The 22,134-nt window shown below is 36.7% G+C and overlaps 1 protein-coding gene across 1 annotated transcript in view; it reads left to right on the top strand.

Annotated features, from left to right (window-relative positions):
* LRP12 (LDL receptor related protein 12) overlaps positions 1-22,134 on the top strand; it is a 53,113-nt gene that overhangs the window by 19,232 nt on the left and 11,747 nt on the right. The window contains exons 2-4 of the mRNA XM_014965403.1: positions 10,857-10,913; positions 17,991-18,126; positions 20,132-20,334. Coding sequence (XP_014820889.1) covers positions 10,857-10,913; positions 17,991-18,126; positions 20,132-20,334 — 396 coding nt within the window. The remainder of the gene's footprint in view (positions 1-10,856; positions 10,914-17,990; positions 18,127-20,131; positions 20,335-22,134) is intronic.

The raw sequence follows: 22,134 nt of genomic DNA, 5'->3' as shown, positions 1-22,134 counted from the left end.
AAACTGGTTTGTCTTTTTTTTTTTTTTTTTTTACTGCAGCAGTGATTTAAAGAAACTGTAGTAGATGAAAGTATGAGGCATGTGAAGAGTATGAATCAAATCTGAAACGCTCTTCCCCCTACTGTATAAGCACCCTGCAGCCCACACATTGAAATCTTCCCCATGTCTGGCACTTCTCAAATGTGAAATACTTTCAGTATCTGAAGTGGAATTTCAGAAGGGAAGAATAGTTACTGCAGTTGAACATGTATAAAGGCTCTGAACAGTCCTTTGTTAAAATAATTGAGTTTTATTATTTTAAATATAGCTGTTTAAAATAGCTAGAAACTTCGACTTTTTCTAGGTTTCTAAGTAATACCGCAGTGGAATGTTTTCAAACAGGAGGGCAAATTGTTAGGTTTGTATTCCTGATAGGGTCTAATCAGTTAAGAATAGGCACCTAAGCCTTATGAAGAAGACAGTTCATCTAAGGATGGGTAGGCAGTATAGTTTCTCTTGCTTCCCTCCCTCCCCTCCTAGTTTCTGGTCTACTCCTTTTTCCTCTGATTTCCTTATATTTATTTTAAAGTTATTTGAGATTTAGGTGTAATTTAGAAGTCTGTATTCACTGTTTGAACTGTTTAATTGGTCTTAATAATCTTGGGTTTTTTTCTGCTCTCTGTCTAATCCAAACTACTGCACTAGATTACCAGCTGAGAACACGGACAATTTGCAGGCATTGGTCAGTCAAGTAATTTCCTTTATACCTGGCTGGGTAGAAGTATAGGGTTTGACATGAATAGAACTACTTATGTGCTTAAAATCAGGAATCTTGTTGAAGCTGAGCCAGTGTCTCTGCTAGATTTCCAATTTCCACTGCTTGCTGCCAAGTATATTAGAGCTCTCTATAAATAGTTTGTGGAATTTTTGAGAGAGAATAAAAAAAAGTCAGGTTAATTTCTGTCCCCACCTTCTTAAACTACAACTGAGAAGCTTTAACTGTTTTTTTTTGCTGAAACTTTCACACAAAAAATCCTTCTCAAGTTATTTTAGTTACTAATTTAAAAGTTTGTATTTTAATAATAATAGATGCAATTAACAATTGTCTTGTGGGGTTTACAGGTGTGGCCAGATGGGTTTTTTTCTGCCTGCAGCATTAAATCAGGGTTGCTATAGTTACTACTCCGGCTTCTCTTTTTGCAACCTAGGATAAAGGAACCTCTGGTTATCTTGCTAATTTGGTGTGCCAAGATCTCTTTCAAAAGTATTTCCTTCTCTCTCTCTTGTGAGGGTCTCTCCTGCCCATACCCGCAGAGAAAAGGCTTGTGCTGCATTAAACAGCCAAGTACAGAACTGCTGGTTGCTTTGTCTGTTTGGCCATAAAGAAGAGTTGTCCCTTCCTGGAGAAGGGAGGGTGGAAAGTGACTGAGAAATCACACTGTAGATTGCAGCATCTTCTGAATTGTAGAATCACAGAATGGTTCAGGTTGGAAGGGACCTAAAAGATCATCAAGTTCCAACCCCCCTGCCGTGGCCAGGGACATCTAACTAGTAGCCCAGGTTGCTCAAAGTCCCATCCAACGTGGCCTTGAACACTTCCAGGGATGGGGCATCCACAGTTTCTCTGGGCAACCTGTTCCAGTGCCTCACCAATTTGCCTCACCAAATATCCAATTTGCCTTAAGTTAGCATCTGACTATGGTTTATATGGAATTCTGTTAATTTTCTTTTGTGTGCTGCAACAGTATTCACAATTGGTATAATATTAGTGAATAACATATGCAGTGTTTAATGAATTCAGAAAGGGAACTCGTGTTGCTCACACTAAATGACTGTGGAGACACTGACACTTGCGCCTGAAGTTGAGCTGGAGCCTCCCTGGCATCACTGGAGCTGCAGTGGGCAGAGAGAACTTCTGGGATGTTGGGTACCTGGGGGTGTCTCTGCATTGGCACATCCCATGGCCTGGGAGGAGCAGGTTTGTGGAGTAAAACAAGTTAGGCTGAAGATGTAATGTTTGTGCCTACGTTTTTGAAGGTTTTTCTTTGGACTAGCTCTAGCATGGTCCAGAAGATTGAGTACACATTACCAGCAGGAGTGTGTCTTCCAGATTTGTGTCATCTAAAATGAGTCCAGTTTGATGGTCCCGAGGCTACAGCATAATGTGAACCAAAGCACATAAAGTGGAGCAGATCAGGAGATTTGGAAGCATGCTCCATATCTGAAATAAAATCCTAATGTAGACAATCCCAAGTTAGCACCACAAAATTATCAGGAATTAATGGTATTTTATGTTTTGGCAGAGAAGTTAATAGTTAAGACCTTATCTTCAAATTCAAAGTATTTATTTATGTAGCAAATTTGATTTTTAGAGTACCTGTTTTAATAAACAATTTTTGAAGAACGAACACAGACTCTTTTTGGTATAGGGGAATAATGTTACAAAGCTAAAGAATGTAAAAGTAGTAGAATATTTTTCTCTGGAGGTTTTTAAGTCAGTGTTATCAAGATTATAGGAATGAAGGTATGCACTGTTGTTCACTCAGGTACTGATTAACTTTGGGTTGAGGCTCTGTACAGTGAATGTAGATCTAGAAACTTCATGACTGTGTTTTATTCACCAAGAGATGAACAAAGACCTGTTTTTCAAAAATATCATGCAGCTACATGTCACTTAAAGTCCCTCTGTGAGGAGGAAAGGATAGTATAAGAATGAGAGGGTGACACTAAAATGCAGTGTTGGATGACAGATTTTAAGTATACAGTGCTGACTTTCGACAGCACCAAACCTATTGTTTTATACCCAAGAAATAATTTTCTAAGCATGGAATGGTACGTATTGATTGTTGTAAAAAGTTAAAAAACTAAGACCTGCATAAACAATCCCATTGCAGAATTGATTCTCTAGTTCTTGTCTTAGTTTTCTAAATGAAACTACATCACAGTTGGTCTAAAATAAAAATACTACATAAAATAACAGCATTGAGTATAGTATAGTAAACAATTTTGTGCTTTATCTGTTTTTACCATGAAATTTTATGTGCTTATTTCCCTCTTTTGTATTATAAACACATTTAAATAAGACACTATTTCAGTATAGTTTCATCTGCTAGTCATTTTTATTCTTTCCTTAATTAAATAAATTAATTATGCCATTGTAGTATTTGAGTATACAACAGTTTCTTATTTTACATAAACACTAGCTTTCACTGTTTGAAATTTTAGATATATTTGCTATATCTTCTTTTTAGCAGATGTTCTTCTGTTACAGGGTTTTGGAATAAATCTTGTCACTGTTGCTCAGCTTGCCTTTAGTAGAGAATTCTGACTGATGTCTGCGTGACAGTAAGGCTTTCTCCCAATGTTTCTGTCTATTGCATATGTAATTTTATAGTAAAAGAAATGGTTATTTAATCCTTATCTTACCTGAAAGATAATTTACATCTTGCTGCACAGCTTAACGCTGTTTTACAAATGACCACCTGAAATTCCTATGATTCCAGTACTTAACCCTAAGGAAATATGGAAAAGAACTGCACATTAACTAGTTAGCACCAAACTTTTGCTTTAAAAATAAATAATACGAAATTTGTCAGTAACACTTGGAAAGATTCTACAGCTAAACTGGAGATTATTGATCAGTTAATGCCGAAAAGTCAATACCGTCATCTTCTCATGATGCTTTTTTAATTACCTTTGTCATGAAATAAATGAATTTAGGCAAAAGCATGTGTTGCTCTTTGTCAGGAAAGTTAATAACAGCACTTGGGTGTAGGACAAAAGCTTCTGGTCGAAGGTGCAATGCACTGTATAAAAAAGAACCATAAAGATATTAAAATAAAAGATGACTGTGGATCATGAATCTTGAGTAGTTAATCCAAATGCATATTGGTGCACAAAATGTGTTAATTGGATTCCATGTGTATCTCTAATCAAAAGGATGAAGTGATTGCAAACTAAGCCATTAGAAGGCAGCCAGTAATGAAATGGTGTCACCTGTAGAGGCTGTGATTGGTTTTTGTAGGAATCTGGGAATGACGCTGCTGCTTCGCTTCGTTACTGAATATAGAGAGGTAACAAATGTTGCCTGGCTTCAGTGGACTGTGTACTCTCAGCTCTGCCGCACCTTAATTTGAAGCATTCCCTGTAGCAATAATACTGTTTATTTCCTGAACTGTTCTGGGAGGGTAAGTTTCAAATGCTTAGCCTGCCTTTTTTTTTTTTTTTTTTTAATTCTATTTGCTCCACTTTCAGTTCCTTGTCTCTTGTAATGTTGAAGTTGCACATGTAGCTCTGTTCCTGTCTTCTGAGGAAGGCAAAGTCTGAATGTCTGTAATAGGGTTTAGAGAACACGTTTTGCACAGATAAAAGAGAAAGTACAGGAGGAACCATATTCTCAGAGACTAAGTTACAAAGGATGAAAAAACAAGTCCAGTCCCTTTCATACCCTCATGTTCATTTGAGATCATAGTGCTTTTTTCCTCAGCTGCATAATCTTAATTTAGTGTATACTGTTTCTGCAGTAGAGTTTGGCAGCAGTATGGCCCTTTACCTATGGATAGGTACCTCTTTGCTGTTATTACAGCATTAAATCCCTGCAGCTAATGTGTTGAATTCTAAATGCACAGTAGTTTAACAAATACAGGTGCAAAGCGTTCAGGAGATGATGATGAGCCAAAAGACCGAGGAGGATCCTACCTAATTTTTTTGGCTCGTTAACTGCATGCGACCTACACATAAATAATTCAGTATAGTATTTTGGGTTACATACTGAACAAGTGTTTTTATCGTAGAATAGGTTGAGTTGGAAGGGACCTTCAAAGATCATCTAGCTTCTCTGGAGGAGGTGCTGGTTTTTCTGTTGGCGTCTCGCGTGCCCTTCTCTGAACTGCAACATCTCAGCCTTGGTTTAGCTGTTGGGTGTGAGGGGTGGGCAGTTGCCTTTGCTTTCTTCTCCCATGGCAGACAAGCGTGACCGCAGCTCAGCCTGACACACGGCGTCTTCAGGTGGAGATGGTTTCTGCACAACCCTGCTTAGATATTTGCAGGAGGAGTCGGGGAGCAGAGGGGGGGATGGCTGGTGGCTGGGACTGTCACAGGATGTGCTAGCAAAAGGGGTCTGGAATATTACGGAGGCATCATGGATGTTTCCAGCTCCTGTATCTCTAGATCAAGAAGTACATTGTTATTCTTGGACTAGAGCATCATAGGAGCATTGCTAAGTGGCTTTTTAGTGGGGTGATATGTAAGGCAGCACCACACCATTCATGGAAGTGTGCGGTTGAGGTTTTGGTGGCATCATCCACTTTTGGTCAGTTAGAAGCAAAATTTGGTGCAGATGAATGTAAGGTAACTTTGGCTGCCAAAAGGCAGCGTAAACAAGTTTGAACTTGCTCTGTGTAAGGTACAGAGCAAGCAGGAATTTTGGGAGTAGGATGAAGAGAGGAAGTTTGGTCATGAAGTACATTGTCTAAAGCAAAGCAAGTTGAACACGTACCGTGATTAAGGGTGTTTGGAAGCATGTGATGTACAGGAAGTGGTGTTGATTTCTTGTCCCTGGTAATTGTGGTTCAAGAGAAATATCCTGCCCATTCTGCTTATGTAGCATTTGTTACGTGCCACAGTACCTTTCAACTCCAGGTAGTTTAGAAAAAGCACTCTCTCTGTAGCCATTTGGTTACAGGAGTTCCTCAGTTTATACAGTTCTATTTATAGGGGGGTTGTGATTTGGCTGTTAAAGGTAATGGCAGAGGCTTAGTCTTGATATGGAAGAATTTAGCTTCAATGGAGATACGTGTGCCTGACTTATTTGTAGAGAGTAACTACTTGGTCTAACCAAAAATGACAGTAACTTAAATGTGGTATTTGCAGCTATGGATTTTTTTTCTCTTCTCATTTTTCATTTCACCAGTCAAGTTAATTTCTCTGTAAAACGCAGTCTGGATTTAACTGACTCCCAAGCTACATGATGTTCTTCCAAACTGAAGTTACAGAATTTGATTTTACAATCATGGTGGACAAAGTTGTCTGTACCAATTTTTTTGCAGCTCTTTTACAATATTAACCACTGTGCATTCATATTGCGAGTTTTAGTCAAATAGATGAAAAACACATTTAAATTTCAAAGAATCATTATTTGCTATCTCAGATATATCGGTATTTAGATAAACTTCCTGTTTATTGTCTGAAACCTCCTAGTTCATATGTCCGGAATGCAGAAGCTTGTGTTGTTTAATCTGAATATTTTGACTAAGAGGGACACTTAATTATTGGGGTTGTCTGTTTGGCTATGCTTTTTGAAAACTGCATGAATTTGAGTAAAACTTAAAGGAGAAGCTGTAGGACTGTAGGCTTAGTTATATGCTCCAAAGTTAGAGGTGATAATCCTTTGGGTCTGATGTTGATCCCGTTTTGAGAGCGAGCTGTGCTGCGTGGGCTGTGGGGAGGGAGGGAGGGATGGAGGGGGGAGCACCCTAAAATGAGGGGCTGCTGCCCCGCGGTTGGGCCTCCACGTTACTCCAAGCAGCACTGCCACTCTATCAGTTTCAAATATATAGAACTTGGCAACTATTTTTCTAAGCCTCTTACGGTTTTCAAATGTGAAAGCGTTGGTTTTTCCACACTTTCCCCTTACAGTTTTCTTGTACAGTTTGGTTGGTGTGTTTGCTGCGATGACATTTTCCTCATTGCCAGCCCCACGCCTTTGGCCTCTGTTTATTTTCCAATCTGTGGTGGAACTCAGAAGCTGTCAGTGAGTCTGACACCTTCCAGGGCTATGGTGTTTTTGGGCAAGTAGGACATTGTTTTGGTTCTCCTCTCCGTATGCCATATAGGAGTATAGGGCTCATGGTTCTTGGACCAGGATGTTAAGAAGTGATGCTGTGAGGGTGCTGAGTTTTTTGGGGTGGGGTGGGAGGTGTTTAACAGAGTTTCATATAGACTGATAGGGAAGAAATGTCCCAACTGCTGGGAAACCTGAAGGCAAAACCTAGTGTTGTCTTGCCTGCTTCTGTGGTCAGTCAGCTGTGAGACACAAATCAAAAGGAATTAATTCAAGTGTTTGTGGAACTACTTGTTTGTCTCTTTCTGTCTGCTCCTAAGACAAGACAGCATCTCAACCCAGAGGATTTGAGTGGGATAGAAAATACTGACAAAGGCCAAAGTGCTGTGAAAATAAAGTTTTACGATGAGTCTATTAGAATCAGAGACCAATTTTGACCATAACCATAATTTTGAACATTTAAGAGATTTTTAAAGTTATTCAAGACAGAAAGGCACCTCAGAAAATGGAGGTTGTTCCATACTGTAAAGACACTCTTAATATAGACTTTTAGCTCATTTAATAACCAGTTGGCTGATTTTTTTAAATTATTTTTTATTGCATTCAAGGAATCTTTAGAGATATTATCAGCAGAGGTGGCAAAATACTCCTGTGCAGTTAAATGGAAGGCCTTCAAAAACACTCTCCATACTCTTGTTTATCCTAAAGGTTACCAGTAGTTTAAAATATCGTGTGTCCTATTTACCAAAGGTTCTATTGTGATTATTTTTTTGAGGAAAAAATGTAGTAAACACCTTGTCCATTTAATTTTTTTTAAACTTAAATGCAGATGCTGACCACATCTTAAGCTGCAAGTCTAAAGTTAACGTACATTTCTGTTTAATATCACTTAAAATGAGTGGTCTGTTTGTCATAAGTATTTATCAAAGGATATGAAGGAAATGGGTATAGCTGTGGCTACACAAGTGATTATTATTTTTTTTTTTCTTTTAAGAAGTCAACCCCCCAAAAAAGTGATGGAAGATGTCAGTTTTTGAAAAACAAACTTAGTTTCTCGCAGGCAGAATGGATTCGTGCAGGAGCTTCTCGGTGTGTGTCTTCCAGCGCTGTGCTGTCACATGTACTTAACCAGCTCCTGTAACTCATGTGGACAAACTTTGTGTCATATTGTTAGGTGGCACCTGTTTCAGTTAAAAACTTCAGGCTGAAATGGAAATAAGTAGTAAATATTTATTTAAAACATTAAGAAATATGAAAGCTGTCTGGGGACCTAAGAATTATTATTTTTTTTATGTACTCTTCTGTATTAAATAGACTAACAGAAATTTCAAAGATAATTATGTTCCTGTATCTTAATGGAAATTACTGATCTTTTATGTGGTACATTGATATTCTAGTGGGTTCAGTTTATAAGGAACCATGTGACATAATTGTTGAGATCATATAAGGATCATTACCTAAAAATTTCATAAAGGTGTCAGCAGTTACTAATGCTTAAATGGCATCTGAACACAGACTATTTCAGTGACAGTTTCCAATAAAACAAGGAAGCAATAAGCTGAGAGGTTTCTAAGGTTCATCTTTCATGTAATGAAGGATTATTGGGAAGGAAATAATTTTTAAAAATCCACCTTATTTTGATGCTGTAGTTCTTGGATCTGAGTTGAGGCTTCATCATCTCACATTAGTGCTGCTTCTGACTAATCACTGAAGTTAGTTTAACAATAAATGGGACATCACTTTGTCAAAAGATTAATACTTAGAGCATAAAGCCTATTTAGATGGAAAATATTAAAGCGTTCCAAACTTTGATACTAAGTTTTCTTATTAATTTAACCCATTAATTCTAAGTCAATGTGTACAGGATTTGGATGTGAGTTCTCATTTTAGTATACTTCTTGTTATTACTGGTTTATAGTTTTTGTCAATTTTTTATATCTATATTGCTTTTTTTTTCCATCACTTCAGTACTTTAATGTATTGTTATTGTATTTTTATCAGAACTGATTTCATTAAAATTCTGGAGGGTTTTTTTCCTTGTTTTTATGTATAGGCAGCTTGTCTGTAATTCAGATTCTGGTGGCATCAGTGGAGTGCCCAGATACTGACTGTCTTCAGTGTCATTACTTCAGGGAGTTTCATATTTCTAAATGTTTGTAAACTCCTTTTTTGTCATGTTGTTCATTTTCAGTAGTAAGCACAAATATAGTTGTATTTGCTTGTAACCCCTTTTTTGAAAAGGCAAGGCCAGTGAATAATCCCTACCGTTATTTGAAAGATGAAATACCAGTAAGCTATTTTTAGCTTAAAACAAGAGGTCTTGAAGTGTGTTAATGTTTTCCTGTTGATGGAGATAATAGGAAACATGAAAATCAGAAATATGCTTCTGTGGAATCACTTACAAGTAAAATCACTTTACAGCAAAGATGGTGTTTATTTTGTAAATTTAGAGCTAGGTGTTACTGAAGACATGAAATTAAAGTGGCAAACACTCCTTAGCTTGTGAATTTATATGCAAAATGGAGAAATTATTGGGAGAATAGCTTTTAAAACTTATATTTTACTTTTGAAAATAGTTTAATTGGAAAGTAGTTGCTCACTAATGCAGTATTTGAAGTAGTTTCTGTTTTAAAATGCTTCTATCTTTTGAACGTAGAGGGAAAGTGTTACAGTGTGGAATTTTTTTAAAATTGAGAAAAAACAACTCGGTATATAACTATATGCAGTGAAATTAGTGTTTTGAAATGGGGGGGGAGGCAAATGCATCACTTTTAAAAGCCCAAGAATTTGGTGGTGGGTTTTTTTTTTTAAAGAAAAGAAAAAATTAGACTTGCTATTTTTCTACAAATTCTGATCATTGGTTTTCTAGCTGTATTGTGTCTTTAAGAAATAAAAAAAAATGTCTTTCTGCATTTGGTGTCAACTCTGGGAGAAATTTATGTAACATTTTAATTGTAACCATTGCAATGGAGGAGCATTGAGATGCTCACTCAGGTGTGTGTGTTCTAGGTTAACTGTAACAGGCTTTAAGCTTGTTATAAAAGGAATTTGAGTTTTCTTCATGTATTTAAGTTTCTTGTTACCCAAACATGTCACACTTACATTGCAGTGCTGGTGGAACGACTGATTTCAACTGATGTATGAAAGTCTGTATGACATGGCAAATCTTTAGTATTACAAAACTTTGAGGGATTAAAAGTTGTGGTTTTAAAATTTGCTTAGTGACCTAATTTACAGTTTGGATTCACTGTGTATGTTCAAAGGAGCTTATTTATGAAAGTAGCTCTCTCCTCCTGAAATGCCTGGAAGATCTTATCAAAATTTTCTTGTAAAAAAAACCGTTGTATAAAGGAGTAGAGAATGAGAGCTGTTCAGTGGGAGAAATGTGCACAAATACAGCTTGATCTGTCACATCACGTAACAGGGCTACCACCGGTCAGCAGACATGTTCTCTTTAGCAGACTTCTTTTAGTTTGGAGGAGTACCCAGTAGAGTAAGAACTAGTCTCTAACTCTTGATGACTACGTGGGTCTCCTTGCTTATCTTTGCAAGTTTGCTTAGTTTTAATGAACGTTGATGGGGAGTTAACTCCTGAAGGTAGCTAGTTCCTGGCTATAACAGAAACATCTTTCTGGATAAAGGGCTGCAATTCATTATCAAATGGATGGGTGGCTTCCCATGGATGTCTTGATTTGCATAGCATTTACTTACAAATCTTGATGTAGGAGGAGATGGGGAAGATGCATTGAAATAAACCTTTCATGAAAAGAAAATAGCATTTGATGCAAAAAGTCTACAATTAAAAAATACCTGAAGTTTCTCAAAACTCTTCACTGCTATCAGTCTCTCGTTCCTTAACTTTCTAGTTTAATTATTTCTAGTACACTAACAATGCTTGCTTTTTTATTTTCATTGTATAGTAACTTTTCCTCTGGTTTTTCTCAAAGTTTTATCATAAAATGAACATAGGACCTTTAATGTTTAATATTAATTAAAATAACTTCAGTTTTGTTCTTTCTGTTCTGTAAAAGGGTATCTGAAGAATTTTTACAAATTTTATCTTGGAAATTAGCTTATTCATTATGTTTAATTTTAGGAAATGGTGCTCTTGCAGAACATTCTGAAAATGTGCATATTTCAGGAGTGTCAACGGGTAAGTCATTTTTTGTAATGTTTAAATTTCATGCATGACTTAAATAGTAAATATTGAAAGCCACCTGGTATCTTATGAAGAGATATTTGGCTATAAAAATTATTACTGCCTTTTGCAGCATGTAATAAGGAATGAAGCAACTGGAACATGGAAAAATTCTCATAAGATAAAATTGATACCTGCATGCTCATGAACAGATTATGCCTTTCTAAGTGGACTGCTTAATTATTTTTCCATACAAACATTGAACTAAGAGAAAAGTTGGTTTAAGTTGAATTGATATTTTTCTTTCCACAGTAAAGTTTTTGTGAAATGAAATTTATTGAAATGTAATTTTGGACACTGCTACTATCAAATAATATAAATCCAGGAGTTATGCGTTTCACCTGATTAGATTGAAGCAGTAACTGAAACTACTGTACACTTGACTGCACAGTTTCCTTAATACAAGAAAAAAAAGAATTTTAGAAACTGAGAAACTGATGAGATGCTGGGGGAATATGGGGTATGAAAGCAGCACACTCATTGCTTGGAGGTCGCTATGTTCTCTTCCACTGAGTTGCTTTTAGGCCTTGTCTGGGCAGCAGCCAGGGTTGGGACTATTGTGTGTTAGTGAGGTGACTGTATGGCCATTGAGGCATCAGGCAATACCAGTGCTTAGTCTTTGTTCTTCAGATGTTAAGCAGTGTCAGCTAAGCTGCTGCTCCTGTTTTATAATACAGGTACTCAGTATATGTGCAAATGGGGAGATAAGCACTCTTCTTCAGTGGGCAGAAGAATGCAAGCCTGATTCTTTCCATAGGGAAGCTGCCACTAATCCCTGGAAATCAAACTGATTTTCACGCCCTTCTCCTAAAATAAGAGCCAAAATGCAAACTCGTCCTTTCTGATAACAGCTTGCACATCTCACTGGAGCTATCCTTGCAGCATTGCTTCAAACGTTAGATTGCTACTTGTGCACACAGTTAAGTTTTTGGATAAATGTGTGGTCAGCAGATGGGCTGTCTTACACCATACCACCTTCTTTTTCCCTTTCATTGTTTACCACTCAAAGACTGTCAAAAGTCCAATTATAGAAGGTCTTTGCTATCCGTCCGTGTGCTGCATCATGAAGAATATTTTTGCTTTTCAACAGTAGTAATGCAGCAAGTATCATGTATAGTAGTACATTTATAGCTCATTGTAAATAATAAATAACAGCACGGGTACTTGCCACCGTTGAAACAATTGTTGCTGGAACTGGCTTGTAAGAGATACACAGACAGTAAAATCCAGCTGTGCAGCTTTTAGGATATGTTTTAACAACCCTTCACCCCTTTGTTTACTGCAACAGTTGTGTCACAGGTCGCAATACAGGCAGAAAAGCATCTGCTGGGCAAGAGGTGAATGGAATTTTTGACTCTGCTTTCAGTACTTTGGCCAGCTTGCTTCGATAGGCAGTGCCAAGAAGAGGAGAACACAATGTTCTTTCTACGCAAGATAACAGCAGCTGGTAGACAGACCTTTAACTACTGAGAAGAAAGATCGAGTGAGGACTTCCATTTAAAAATAAGGGAAAAAAATTACATATATAAGAGGTCCCGTGTTCTTTTTAGCTTTCCCGCTGGGGAATAATAAATATCATACTCTTAAAGTTTCTGTCTCAATATAAAGTGAAAATTCCTCACTGGAGAATTTTGAGGCAATAGGGATAGGGGTGGTCTGTTAATGAGAACCTGAAGAAAGCACGTAGACAGACCCAGTGGCATTTTTCTTACTGTTCTTTGTATGTACATCTTACATGTTGGGTGTATGGACCAAGTATGATGGGGATGGATTTAGATGATTTTTCAGTTCTTTTGAAACAATCTGGGTCTCCCAAAAATGTTTTTGAACTTGCAGATGATATATTTCATCAAGCATACCTGGACAGCTTTATATTTATCTGAACAATTTTAAGCAGAGTTTCTGTGAAATAGAACCGAAGACATCTGGCCTTTAATCTTTCTAAATCCAACTTTAGCTTGTTGTTGAAACCAAGCAAGCGATTTTCTTGGACAGTTGCTACTGAGAAGGGATTTAAACTGAAATGATTGTCTTGATGGTAGATTTCCTGTCATGCTGCTGCTGTAAGGCTACATGACCTACCTTACTAAATTATGTTTTAATAGCACAGACCTCTGTGGTCTTTGATATTTATGCTTCTGCTGTATATTATATCTGCCAAGTTACAGGTACACCTGTAATATATGAGCATGCTTTTTCTACCAACAGCAATAATGGAATGTTGTCTCTTTTGTATAAGCTATTGCTAGAGAACAAGTGTTTCTTAAAATCTGAACATTAAAACAAGTGCCTTTAAAATCTGAAAAATTGAGATATTTTCAGGTCTGTCTTTGGGGTATGTTGCACCATAATTGTCACAACTGCAAAAGCACCCACCCATCCCCCTGCATTCTGAAGAACTTCTACACTGGTGAAAACATTTGTTCACAACAATTTAAAAAGAAATTATAACGATTCTTTTTTACTAACTGTGTCCTGGTATTGCAGAGCAAAAGGCATTTTAAATTAAAGCTTTTCAGCTTGACCTGGAGGCAAAGATTCCTATACCTTCTTCCCCTGTAGTTCTCCAAATAAGACTTTCAGTGGCTCCTGAGAGTTACAAATGCAATAATTATCCTCCCTATTCATGGTTTAGACTTTATCACAACATTATTCTCTTTTTACTCTAAGCTGTTTTAAACACCTTCAGATCATTTATCCAGCTGCATTCATGTCCTTACCATGTCCAATATAATGCATACCTTATCATCTTGTGGTTCACATTGAAAGCTAATTCTTTTATCTTTTCAACTAATCTCCTGGCATTACTGTGAAGATAAATCCCTAATCTCCCTCTCCCTGCTTTTCTGAAGTGACTTTTTTCCTTGACATGTTGTTCACTGTTACTACAGGTACTTCTCTAGATCTTGCTACAGAATTTTTGCATAGGTTTCTTAATTATTTTCTTGTTATAACTTGCAAGTTGAATTTGGTACTGTAAAGTTTTCATTGTCTCTCTTCTGTTTACAAGTCAACATCCCATAGGTAGTTTTCAGTCAGGTTCTGTAATGTGGGATGGTGAACAAATTTCAGGAAGAAGGGAAGAAGGAAAGCTGTTGTAAATTTTTTTTAAAGTCTACTAGAAAATTCACATATACCAGAAAACCATGTACACGGTTTATCCTCTCAGCAGTTTTTTTGACCATTATTTTGCACCTTAGTTCATGAAACATATTCAGTCCTAAATACAGTATTGCAACATGCTGAACAGAGTTACAGCAAAGTACAAGCAGAATTGCTTGTAGATTGTGAGTAAAATAAAGGCTCACAAAGGAGAGAGTTTGAAACAGGTAGGAGACAGATGAGCCGAATTGTACCAAAGAGTACAGGGGAACTGAGAGGAATGTAGGCAGAGACAATGCTCACGTAGTTGTGCAATGGTTGTGCAGGGGGGAGTTCTTCCCACTCAAAAATCTTACAGCCACCAACATAGGATTTGAAAACATTTTGGATGTGCATCACTATATATCTTTGCTTCCCTGTGCAACCTTCTCAGTTTGCTTTGTGCTTCTGCCTCAGTTACAAACTCATCTCTTTTTTCCTGACTCCTCTAATTTTTATTCTGCTGTTTTCTTATGCATTTTTAATACTTTTAGTAAATTATTCCAAACCTTGTCAGGTTTCCTGTAATTTTAAGTTCCTATAGACTTAGCTGACCTTTATGACAAATGCCTGCAGGGCTACTAGCAATTGAAATCAGAACTACAAATTCTCCACAACTAAGTGAAAAGATGTTTGCCTCTATTCATACATGTCTGTTTTATGTGCTGTCACTTGAATTCTTTTTTTGATTCCCATGCTCTTCTTGATGTGCTCACATTCTCTCTATTTGCAAAGACATTAACAAAGTGCATGTTACATTATATTCTCAAAAGCTTTAGAGGAAACATCCTAGTTAAGCAGAGGGTAAGGAATTGATTTCAAAAGGCTTACTCTTATCTTTGTAAAGTAAATTCCCTTTAAAACTGCTTTCTTTCAAAAGGTTATCCTTAATTTTAAAAATCTTTCTGAGAAATTATTCTCTCTCAGAATGACAGCGCTTCTGAAGTGCAGCTTCTACACAGTTGATCTTGACATTTATACACTTTTTAAGCAAATGGGAGATTTTTGTTGTCTCGAGTTACAAGTAAGAGATTTCAGTGCATGAATGTGTACCAAATATGCAAATACATTTCACCTATCTAGCTATCTGAAGTTTAAAAAGTCCTTTTTTCAAGGACATTCCCTTTTATTTTTTGAGCCCCCACTTTGTCACATTCACACTTTCTTCAGTTTGGTTTCCCTCTGTTCTGCAGCAGAAGCACAGTATTGTTCACTCCACCCTGTATTACAGTGCCTGTGGTCATTCTTGCTTCCCCATGCCCTCCTTAATGTGTTTCTTTCTTCCCATATTGGATAGTGCTGGAAATGGTCGTGTTTTGCCTTTAGTTCTTTAATGCTAGCTTGAGTGGAAGCAGAGAAAAAGCCATCCTAAGTAAAAGAATATAGAAAAAATAGGAATATGCCTGGTATATCAAGCAAAGGCTAAAAAAAACCCTGAATTTGAATAAAACTGGAAGTTTTCAGGGTGCTCTGAAAATACTACCTTGGTTGCATAGGCTTTCCATGTGGAATTTCTTCCATTCAAACTCGTGTAACAAGTAAAAGTTACTGTTTATAACTGCTGCAGGGATTGGATCGAGTAAATTATGGTTGTCAGGGTGTGCTGTGCCAGCATGGGAAGCTGCAAAGCTAATTGCATAGTAATTTACAGTTGCTAGGAGTGTTTGGAGGTTCCTATTCAACAGGCACAGACTGTACATGGATTTATAGCATACTTAAGTTTTTGGAGGTGAACCTTGTAAAATTAAATCAACATAGAATCATAGAATGGTTCGAGTTGGAAGGCATCTTAAAGTACATATGTTGAATGGATTTTTTTTTCCATCTTCTAGTGTGAGGTTTTTCTTTGTCAGTAAAATTTAAAAGCTTCCTAAGAAGTTCAGTGACAAAATCTCATATATCAGTTTTTAAATATCTAAAACCAGATGAATGTTATAATAGTATAAATTTCACCTGAAAGCAAATAATTTTAAGCTGATCACTATTTCAGTAGCATCAAGTAATGCTTGCCTACATCTGCAAGCTTGGTACATTTGTTTGACACATACTTCTACGTTTTTGTGTATGTTTTGGTTTCATACCAATTAAAAATGTTATTTTACTTCTGCATTTACTTGCAAATAACCAATTATTCTTTCCAGTCCTTCCATTTCTTGTTTGAAGAGTTGTAAAGTATATCCAGATTTGTTCACACAGGAGTAGTGTTCCAAAATATCATGGTGTTAGAGCACCACCTATAGGGTTTGCTCAAAATTAAAACAAGAATGTTTCCAGGGGAAAATTAATTGAATAATCGAATAAAATAATATCTTTCTGTATTTTGAGACTTTTTCCTTCCAAGATATTAGGACAGGTCCTGTGTTCTGTAGTGAAAGTATGTTAATGATTAACTGTGCAGCATGAATGAAGCTCTAGCAAGAAACACATGAAAACCTTTTTAAAGCAATGTTTTCTTACAGCTATATGTGAAAACAGTAATTTTGGGGGTTTTAGATTTCTGTATTTAAGCAAATACAGAAAACATGGGCGTATGCCAGCATTTTTGTCTTTTAATCATTCTAAACTTATTTTTAGAAATGTATTTGTTATGCCATATGGAAATATTTTTAAGTAAAAATAGTCATGTAAGAATACAAAGTTTTACTGTATTAGAGCTAGTCAATAATTTGAGGTCCAGGTAATCTTGAAAAATCACCTTAAAAGCTTGATTTTGGATAAAAATGGCAAAAAATTAATAACTTCTTTACAAATTAAATCATTGCAACTTTTGCACTATTAAAAATGCAATTCATTCTTCATAGTGTTTGCTTACTGCATCAGTTTGGATTTTTTATCAAATACATATTCTAAATTTTAAAAGTTCTATGAGTTTTTGCTTGTCAGACAACAATGAAAATGTCATTCATAATAGTTCTTGTGTTTAAACTACTGTGCTTAACTGATTCTGCACAAGTTTTGGACTAGCAGTGAGGAAGCTGTAAAATAAAAGTGCAGAGGGCAATTAATGTGTTTTCTGGCCTCTGAAACTTCCTCATAATTTCAGGCTCTGTAGCCTTCCTATTTGTGTGAAGGTTGTGAATGTGCTGTACAACAGGTGTTGGATGTAAGGCTGCTAAGGGGGGGAAACAACCCAGCAGAACAAAACTACAAAACTAGTAAGTACATTACTTGAAATAAAATCAGCAGAGCTGAGAACACTCCGGTGAAAGGAACAAGCAACTGAGTTAAGTCCTAGATAGAAAGCTACACCTATAATACAGTAAGAATACAAATGTCTGAGTTAATTCAATTGCATAGAATTAGTCCTATAAATACAGGCTTTCTGGTCCGCTATCAGAAATGTAGTTTTGCAAGACTTTTAATGTCTACAAATGGAGTGTGCTGCAGCAAGTGCTCTTTGCCTTTCCAGCATTGGAATCATGTCTATGAAGATCATTTCCATGCTAAGGGCTGGAAAGGGGTTGTTTAAGTGATGGCCAGGCACTTGGTCTTCTGAAGACAGGAAATTTCAACTACTTGATTATTTTGCTTTAATTTATTTTTCACCTTCTATTGCATTTCTCAGTATAAGGTGTAAATGCATCTTGAAATTGAACTGAGTCTTTGTGAAGGCTAAAAATAAAATTTAAAAAGATTATATAGACTTTGACAACCTTTCTTTCTTAACCTGTAGTACTAATTGACATTGGTATAAATTTCTGCACTGGCAACTTTGGGAAACATCTTTTGGCTGATCTGTCCACTGTGAAATCCTTTAGATGTTGTTTTTATTGTCACCTCGTCCAACTCAGTGGGATATTTTCCCTGATAAGTGTTGATTGTTTTTTGTCCTACTGGCTTTTTTAAAAATGGCATTAATCAAGTTGATTTTGATATATATGTATTTTTTAGCTTGTGGAGATGTTCCAGAGCAAATTCGATCACCAAGCGGGACAATCACAAGTCCAGGGTGGCCCTCTGAGTATCCTGCCCGAATCAACTGTAGCTGGTACATTCGTGCAAACCCAGGGGAGATCATTACTATAAGGTAACAGTGCTCCTGTATTAACTACATAGATTGAAGAAGTACTGACTAGACATTTTTAACTGCCAGCTGTGTATGTACCAATTTCATCTTCCTTCCTGTAAATGTAGGATTTCTGTTTTGTTTGTTTTCTGCCTTTCCTTTTATCTGATTTGTTTTTACACAGCCACGTAGCATTCGTTTTCAACTGGAGAGTTGGTGATTAGAAAAAGTCTCCATTTGTTCATCTGTTTGATTTCTTTTTAGTGTCTGTGATATATAAGAATTTTGCATTAAAAAAACATGTAGGGGAAATTCTGTAATGCTTCATTGCTGTGAAGTCTCATGGTGTGCTTAAAAGTGGCAGGGCATAAATAGTAAATGGATAGATAGGATTGCAGTTTTGGAAATGCTGAATTTTGATGGAGAGAGCTCCTCACATTTTCATGTACCTTATAACTTTTCTAAAGTAGTAATGAAAAAAGCTGTATCGTAGGTTCAGTTTCTCATGAGTTCATTCCCTGTTACTGCCACAGGGGAAATCTAAGCTAGTTTTAGCATCAAGATACAAATTAGTAGTGCTTCGCAGGTTGATCATGAAACTGCGTTAGCTGCAGATATTCTTCAGTTTCCAGAACAGACCTGCTGACCTAAGAAGCAGCTCTTCATTATGAAGTATTTGCTTTGACATCAGTTACTCTTTTAAAGTACTGCTTTTCAATTTAAACAGTCTTTCTACTCAATATTAAACTGGCATAAATGCAATGTAAAGTAGGAAGAGCTGTTCATCTACTAGAATGCTTTCTAAACTTTTTCATACAGTTTATTTCTCATAAAATTCTTTTTTTTTTTTTTTTTTTCTCTCTCAACGTTGTCTCCTTGCACTCATCTACCTCACAGACATCTCGCGTTTCATTTCTGGTTGACTGCTGTGTTGTCTGTTCTGCCCAGACTGTCTCCCCTTCACACTTCATTACCACGGCAGCATGTCTTGATATAGCTGTAGCCGTACCATGACATACCCATTGGGTAACCAAATAGTGAAACTGGGAGCAGATCTTATCTGAAATCATAGTTTTGAACAATTTATCTGTATTTATAATGTTGAGTCATATCATTGGCTAAGTGTAGCATTAGGTAAAGGTCTGATGAAATTGGGTTAAATAAAACCACTTAGTAGTATATAAAAGTCATTAAATGAGACTCATAATGACAGTTTCATGAACAGAATTTTTTATTTTTTTAGATGAAGTCTTAATTTTTTTTTTATAGCAAAACTGAGCTTCTTTAAGAGTCTAAAAAATTTTTTTTTTTTTTTTTTTTCCTCTCTCAACGTTGTCTCCTTGCACTCATCTACCTCACAGACATCTCGCGTTTCATTTCTGGTTGACTGCTGTGTTGTCTGTTCTGCCCAGACTGTCTCCCCTTCACACTTCATTACCACGGCAGCATGTCTTGATATAGCTGTAGCCGTACCATGACATACCCATTGGGTAACCAAATAGTGAAACTGGGAGCAGATCTTATCTGAAATCATAGTTTTGAACAATTTATCTGTATTTATAATGTTGAGTCATATCATTGGCTAAGTGTAGCATTAGGTAAAGGTCTGATGAAATTGGGTTAAATAAAACCACTTAGTAGTATATAAAAGTCATTAAATGAGACTCATAATGACAGTTTCATGAACAGAATTTTTTATTTTTTTAGATGAAGTCTTAATTTTTTTTTTATAGCAAAACTGAGCTTCTTTAAGAGTAGTGGAGTAGTGCAGTATTTTGCTTAATAGAATGGATTCTTGCTGTCCTAATAAAAGTGTCATCACCACAAGGTTAAATCCTATTCTTACATGGATAGAGAAGCAGCTCTTTGTATTTCAGTACTTAAAGCTAATTTCTATTTTTCTGCATAGCAATTCATCAGCCTGGTTATGTAATACCCATTTCAGTAGCAGTTTTGACCTCTCTTCTTTTTATTTTTTTAATTGATTTTGGGTTTTTTTTTGTTGTTTTGTTTTTTCCCTTCCCAGTTTTCAAGATTTTGATGTTCAAGGATCACGGCGATGCAGCTCAGACTGGTTAACGATTGGAAGCTACAGGAATATTGAAGGCTACAGAGCATGCGGCTCCTCCATTCCTTCACCTTACATCTCTTCCCAGGAACACGTTTGGATCAGATTTCATTCAGATGACAGCATCTCCAGAAAAGGCTTCAGATTAGCCTACTTTGCTGGTATGTTTCAAATGATACCTAGTTCCATTTATGCTTTCATTTTTTCTTTTCTGTTTCAAGAACTAGTTCCTCATAGCAGTGGACAGTATATGCATTTTCTGTAGTTGATTCAAGGCTTATTGATAATATACATTGAGTAAATTATTTTGATCCTATGTACAACTTGACTATTCAAAGCTGGGATTAGTATGCACGGTAAGTGAAACATTGGGGGTGGGGGAAGTTCACTATTAATATTAGGCAACTTGGGAGGTTTTTTAACATAGATTATGGTTTGATATTTTTTTCATCAGAGTAAAATTAGTTGTTAAAATAGCTGGGTAGACTTCTGAGCAGCATAAATAGGGCAAGAGAAGGAAGAAGCGGTGGGATATTCTTTTTTTACATTTGCATCATTCTTTCCCATCTCTTCTTTAAAAAAAAAACTACTAACATGATAAATTACTCTTGCCAAGTATAGACATGGGTTTGTACATGCAAAATTTTTCTTGGATAATTTATGTATGCAATACAAACTAGTTATTTACCGGTAGTAATAGTTTGAGATTTGTTTTGTGGGCAATTCTTGCTCTAGTAGCTGTTGCTAAGAGAGAGGAGGAAGACAGTCATGGGTAAAGCCTAGCTCCACTTTTTTCTGGCCTTATGTGATACTAGAATTTTGTTTTATTAGCATGATCATAGTTTTCTATGTCCTGATTATCAAAAATACTTGATTAGATTCTTCTTTGTTTTCACCGTGGTTTTGTGTTCTTTTGCTTCCTTAGTGTGTGCCCATACTCCACTCTCTGACCTGCTCCAAGTCTTTGTGCACTGACTTTGAACTCCCCTCCTCCATAAAACAATTCATACTTACACCTATCCACTGCCATCCATCTTCAAAACTATTCCCCCAAGATTCAGTAAAATGACCCCTGATCTCCTCTAGCCCAAGCCTTTTTTGTCCCTGGTCTGTGTTCTACACTCTTTCTGCCTCATGGCTTCCTCTTCCCCATTGGTCCTTCACAAACGTGTGGTTTCCAGGCAGGCTTATCCCTTTCTATCGCCTGTTTTCAAGCTTACAAAAAAGTTCCCTCCGCGCTTCGGCTGTTTGCAGCTTAGCAAACCTTGGGAGAAGTCATGCAGCCTTGTGTTTGATGCTGGCTCAGCCTTCAGGGCAACGTTCTACCTGGGTTGTGCTTGCTGGCTCACCAAAAAACATGACAAGGCAAAAAAGCGCCATTGCCTAATGAGTCAGCATTTTTCACTGGCTTCTGCCCTGCTTATCTCCCGCTCCTCGCAGGCACAGAGGGAAGGCAGCCTTCCTGCCTGAGGGGCTTTGAGAAGGAAGGATATTTTGGATAAGGGTGTGGAATGGGCAGAGGAGACAAGCCACAGGCTCAGAGTTTTTCTGAAAGTCCTTTCCTTTCTTTTCCTCTTGAAACAATTTCAGTGTGTAACCTCCTTTGGAAGAAGCTGCAACGTTTTCAGCAATAAGCCATTTTTACTGTTTTGTGATTTCTTCTTGTTAGGATCATGCAGTGGTACTCAGTTTAGAGCACTTAGGACTTTCATTCAGTGTTTTTAAATGTATTTTCAAAGAAAAAAAAAGTTTTGTTTTGGTTTTGGTGCTTTTTTTGGTGATTATGTCTTTGTCCTTTTTTTTTTGTTATAGATGAACCTTGCTGAAACTTTGGTTTGAGCTTGGTCTCTGTGCTTGAGATGATATTTAGGAAGTGTTTCATGTTTGAGGTGGCAGTGTGGGGTTTCAGTGACCAGAGTAGTCTTCTAATGTTGTAAACTGACCCGTGTATAGGAGAGGAG

Source organism: Calidris pugnax, unplaced genomic scaffold, assembly GCF_001431845.1.
Source record: "Calidris pugnax isolate Ruff unplaced genomic scaffold, ASM143184v1 scaffold41, whole genome shotgun sequence".
Taxonomy (NCBI): domain Eukaryota; kingdom Metazoa; phylum Chordata; class Aves; order Charadriiformes; family Scolopacidae; genus Calidris; species Calidris pugnax.
Note: the sequence above shows the minus strand (reverse complement) of the source record. Positions and strands in the feature narration are given on the sequence as shown.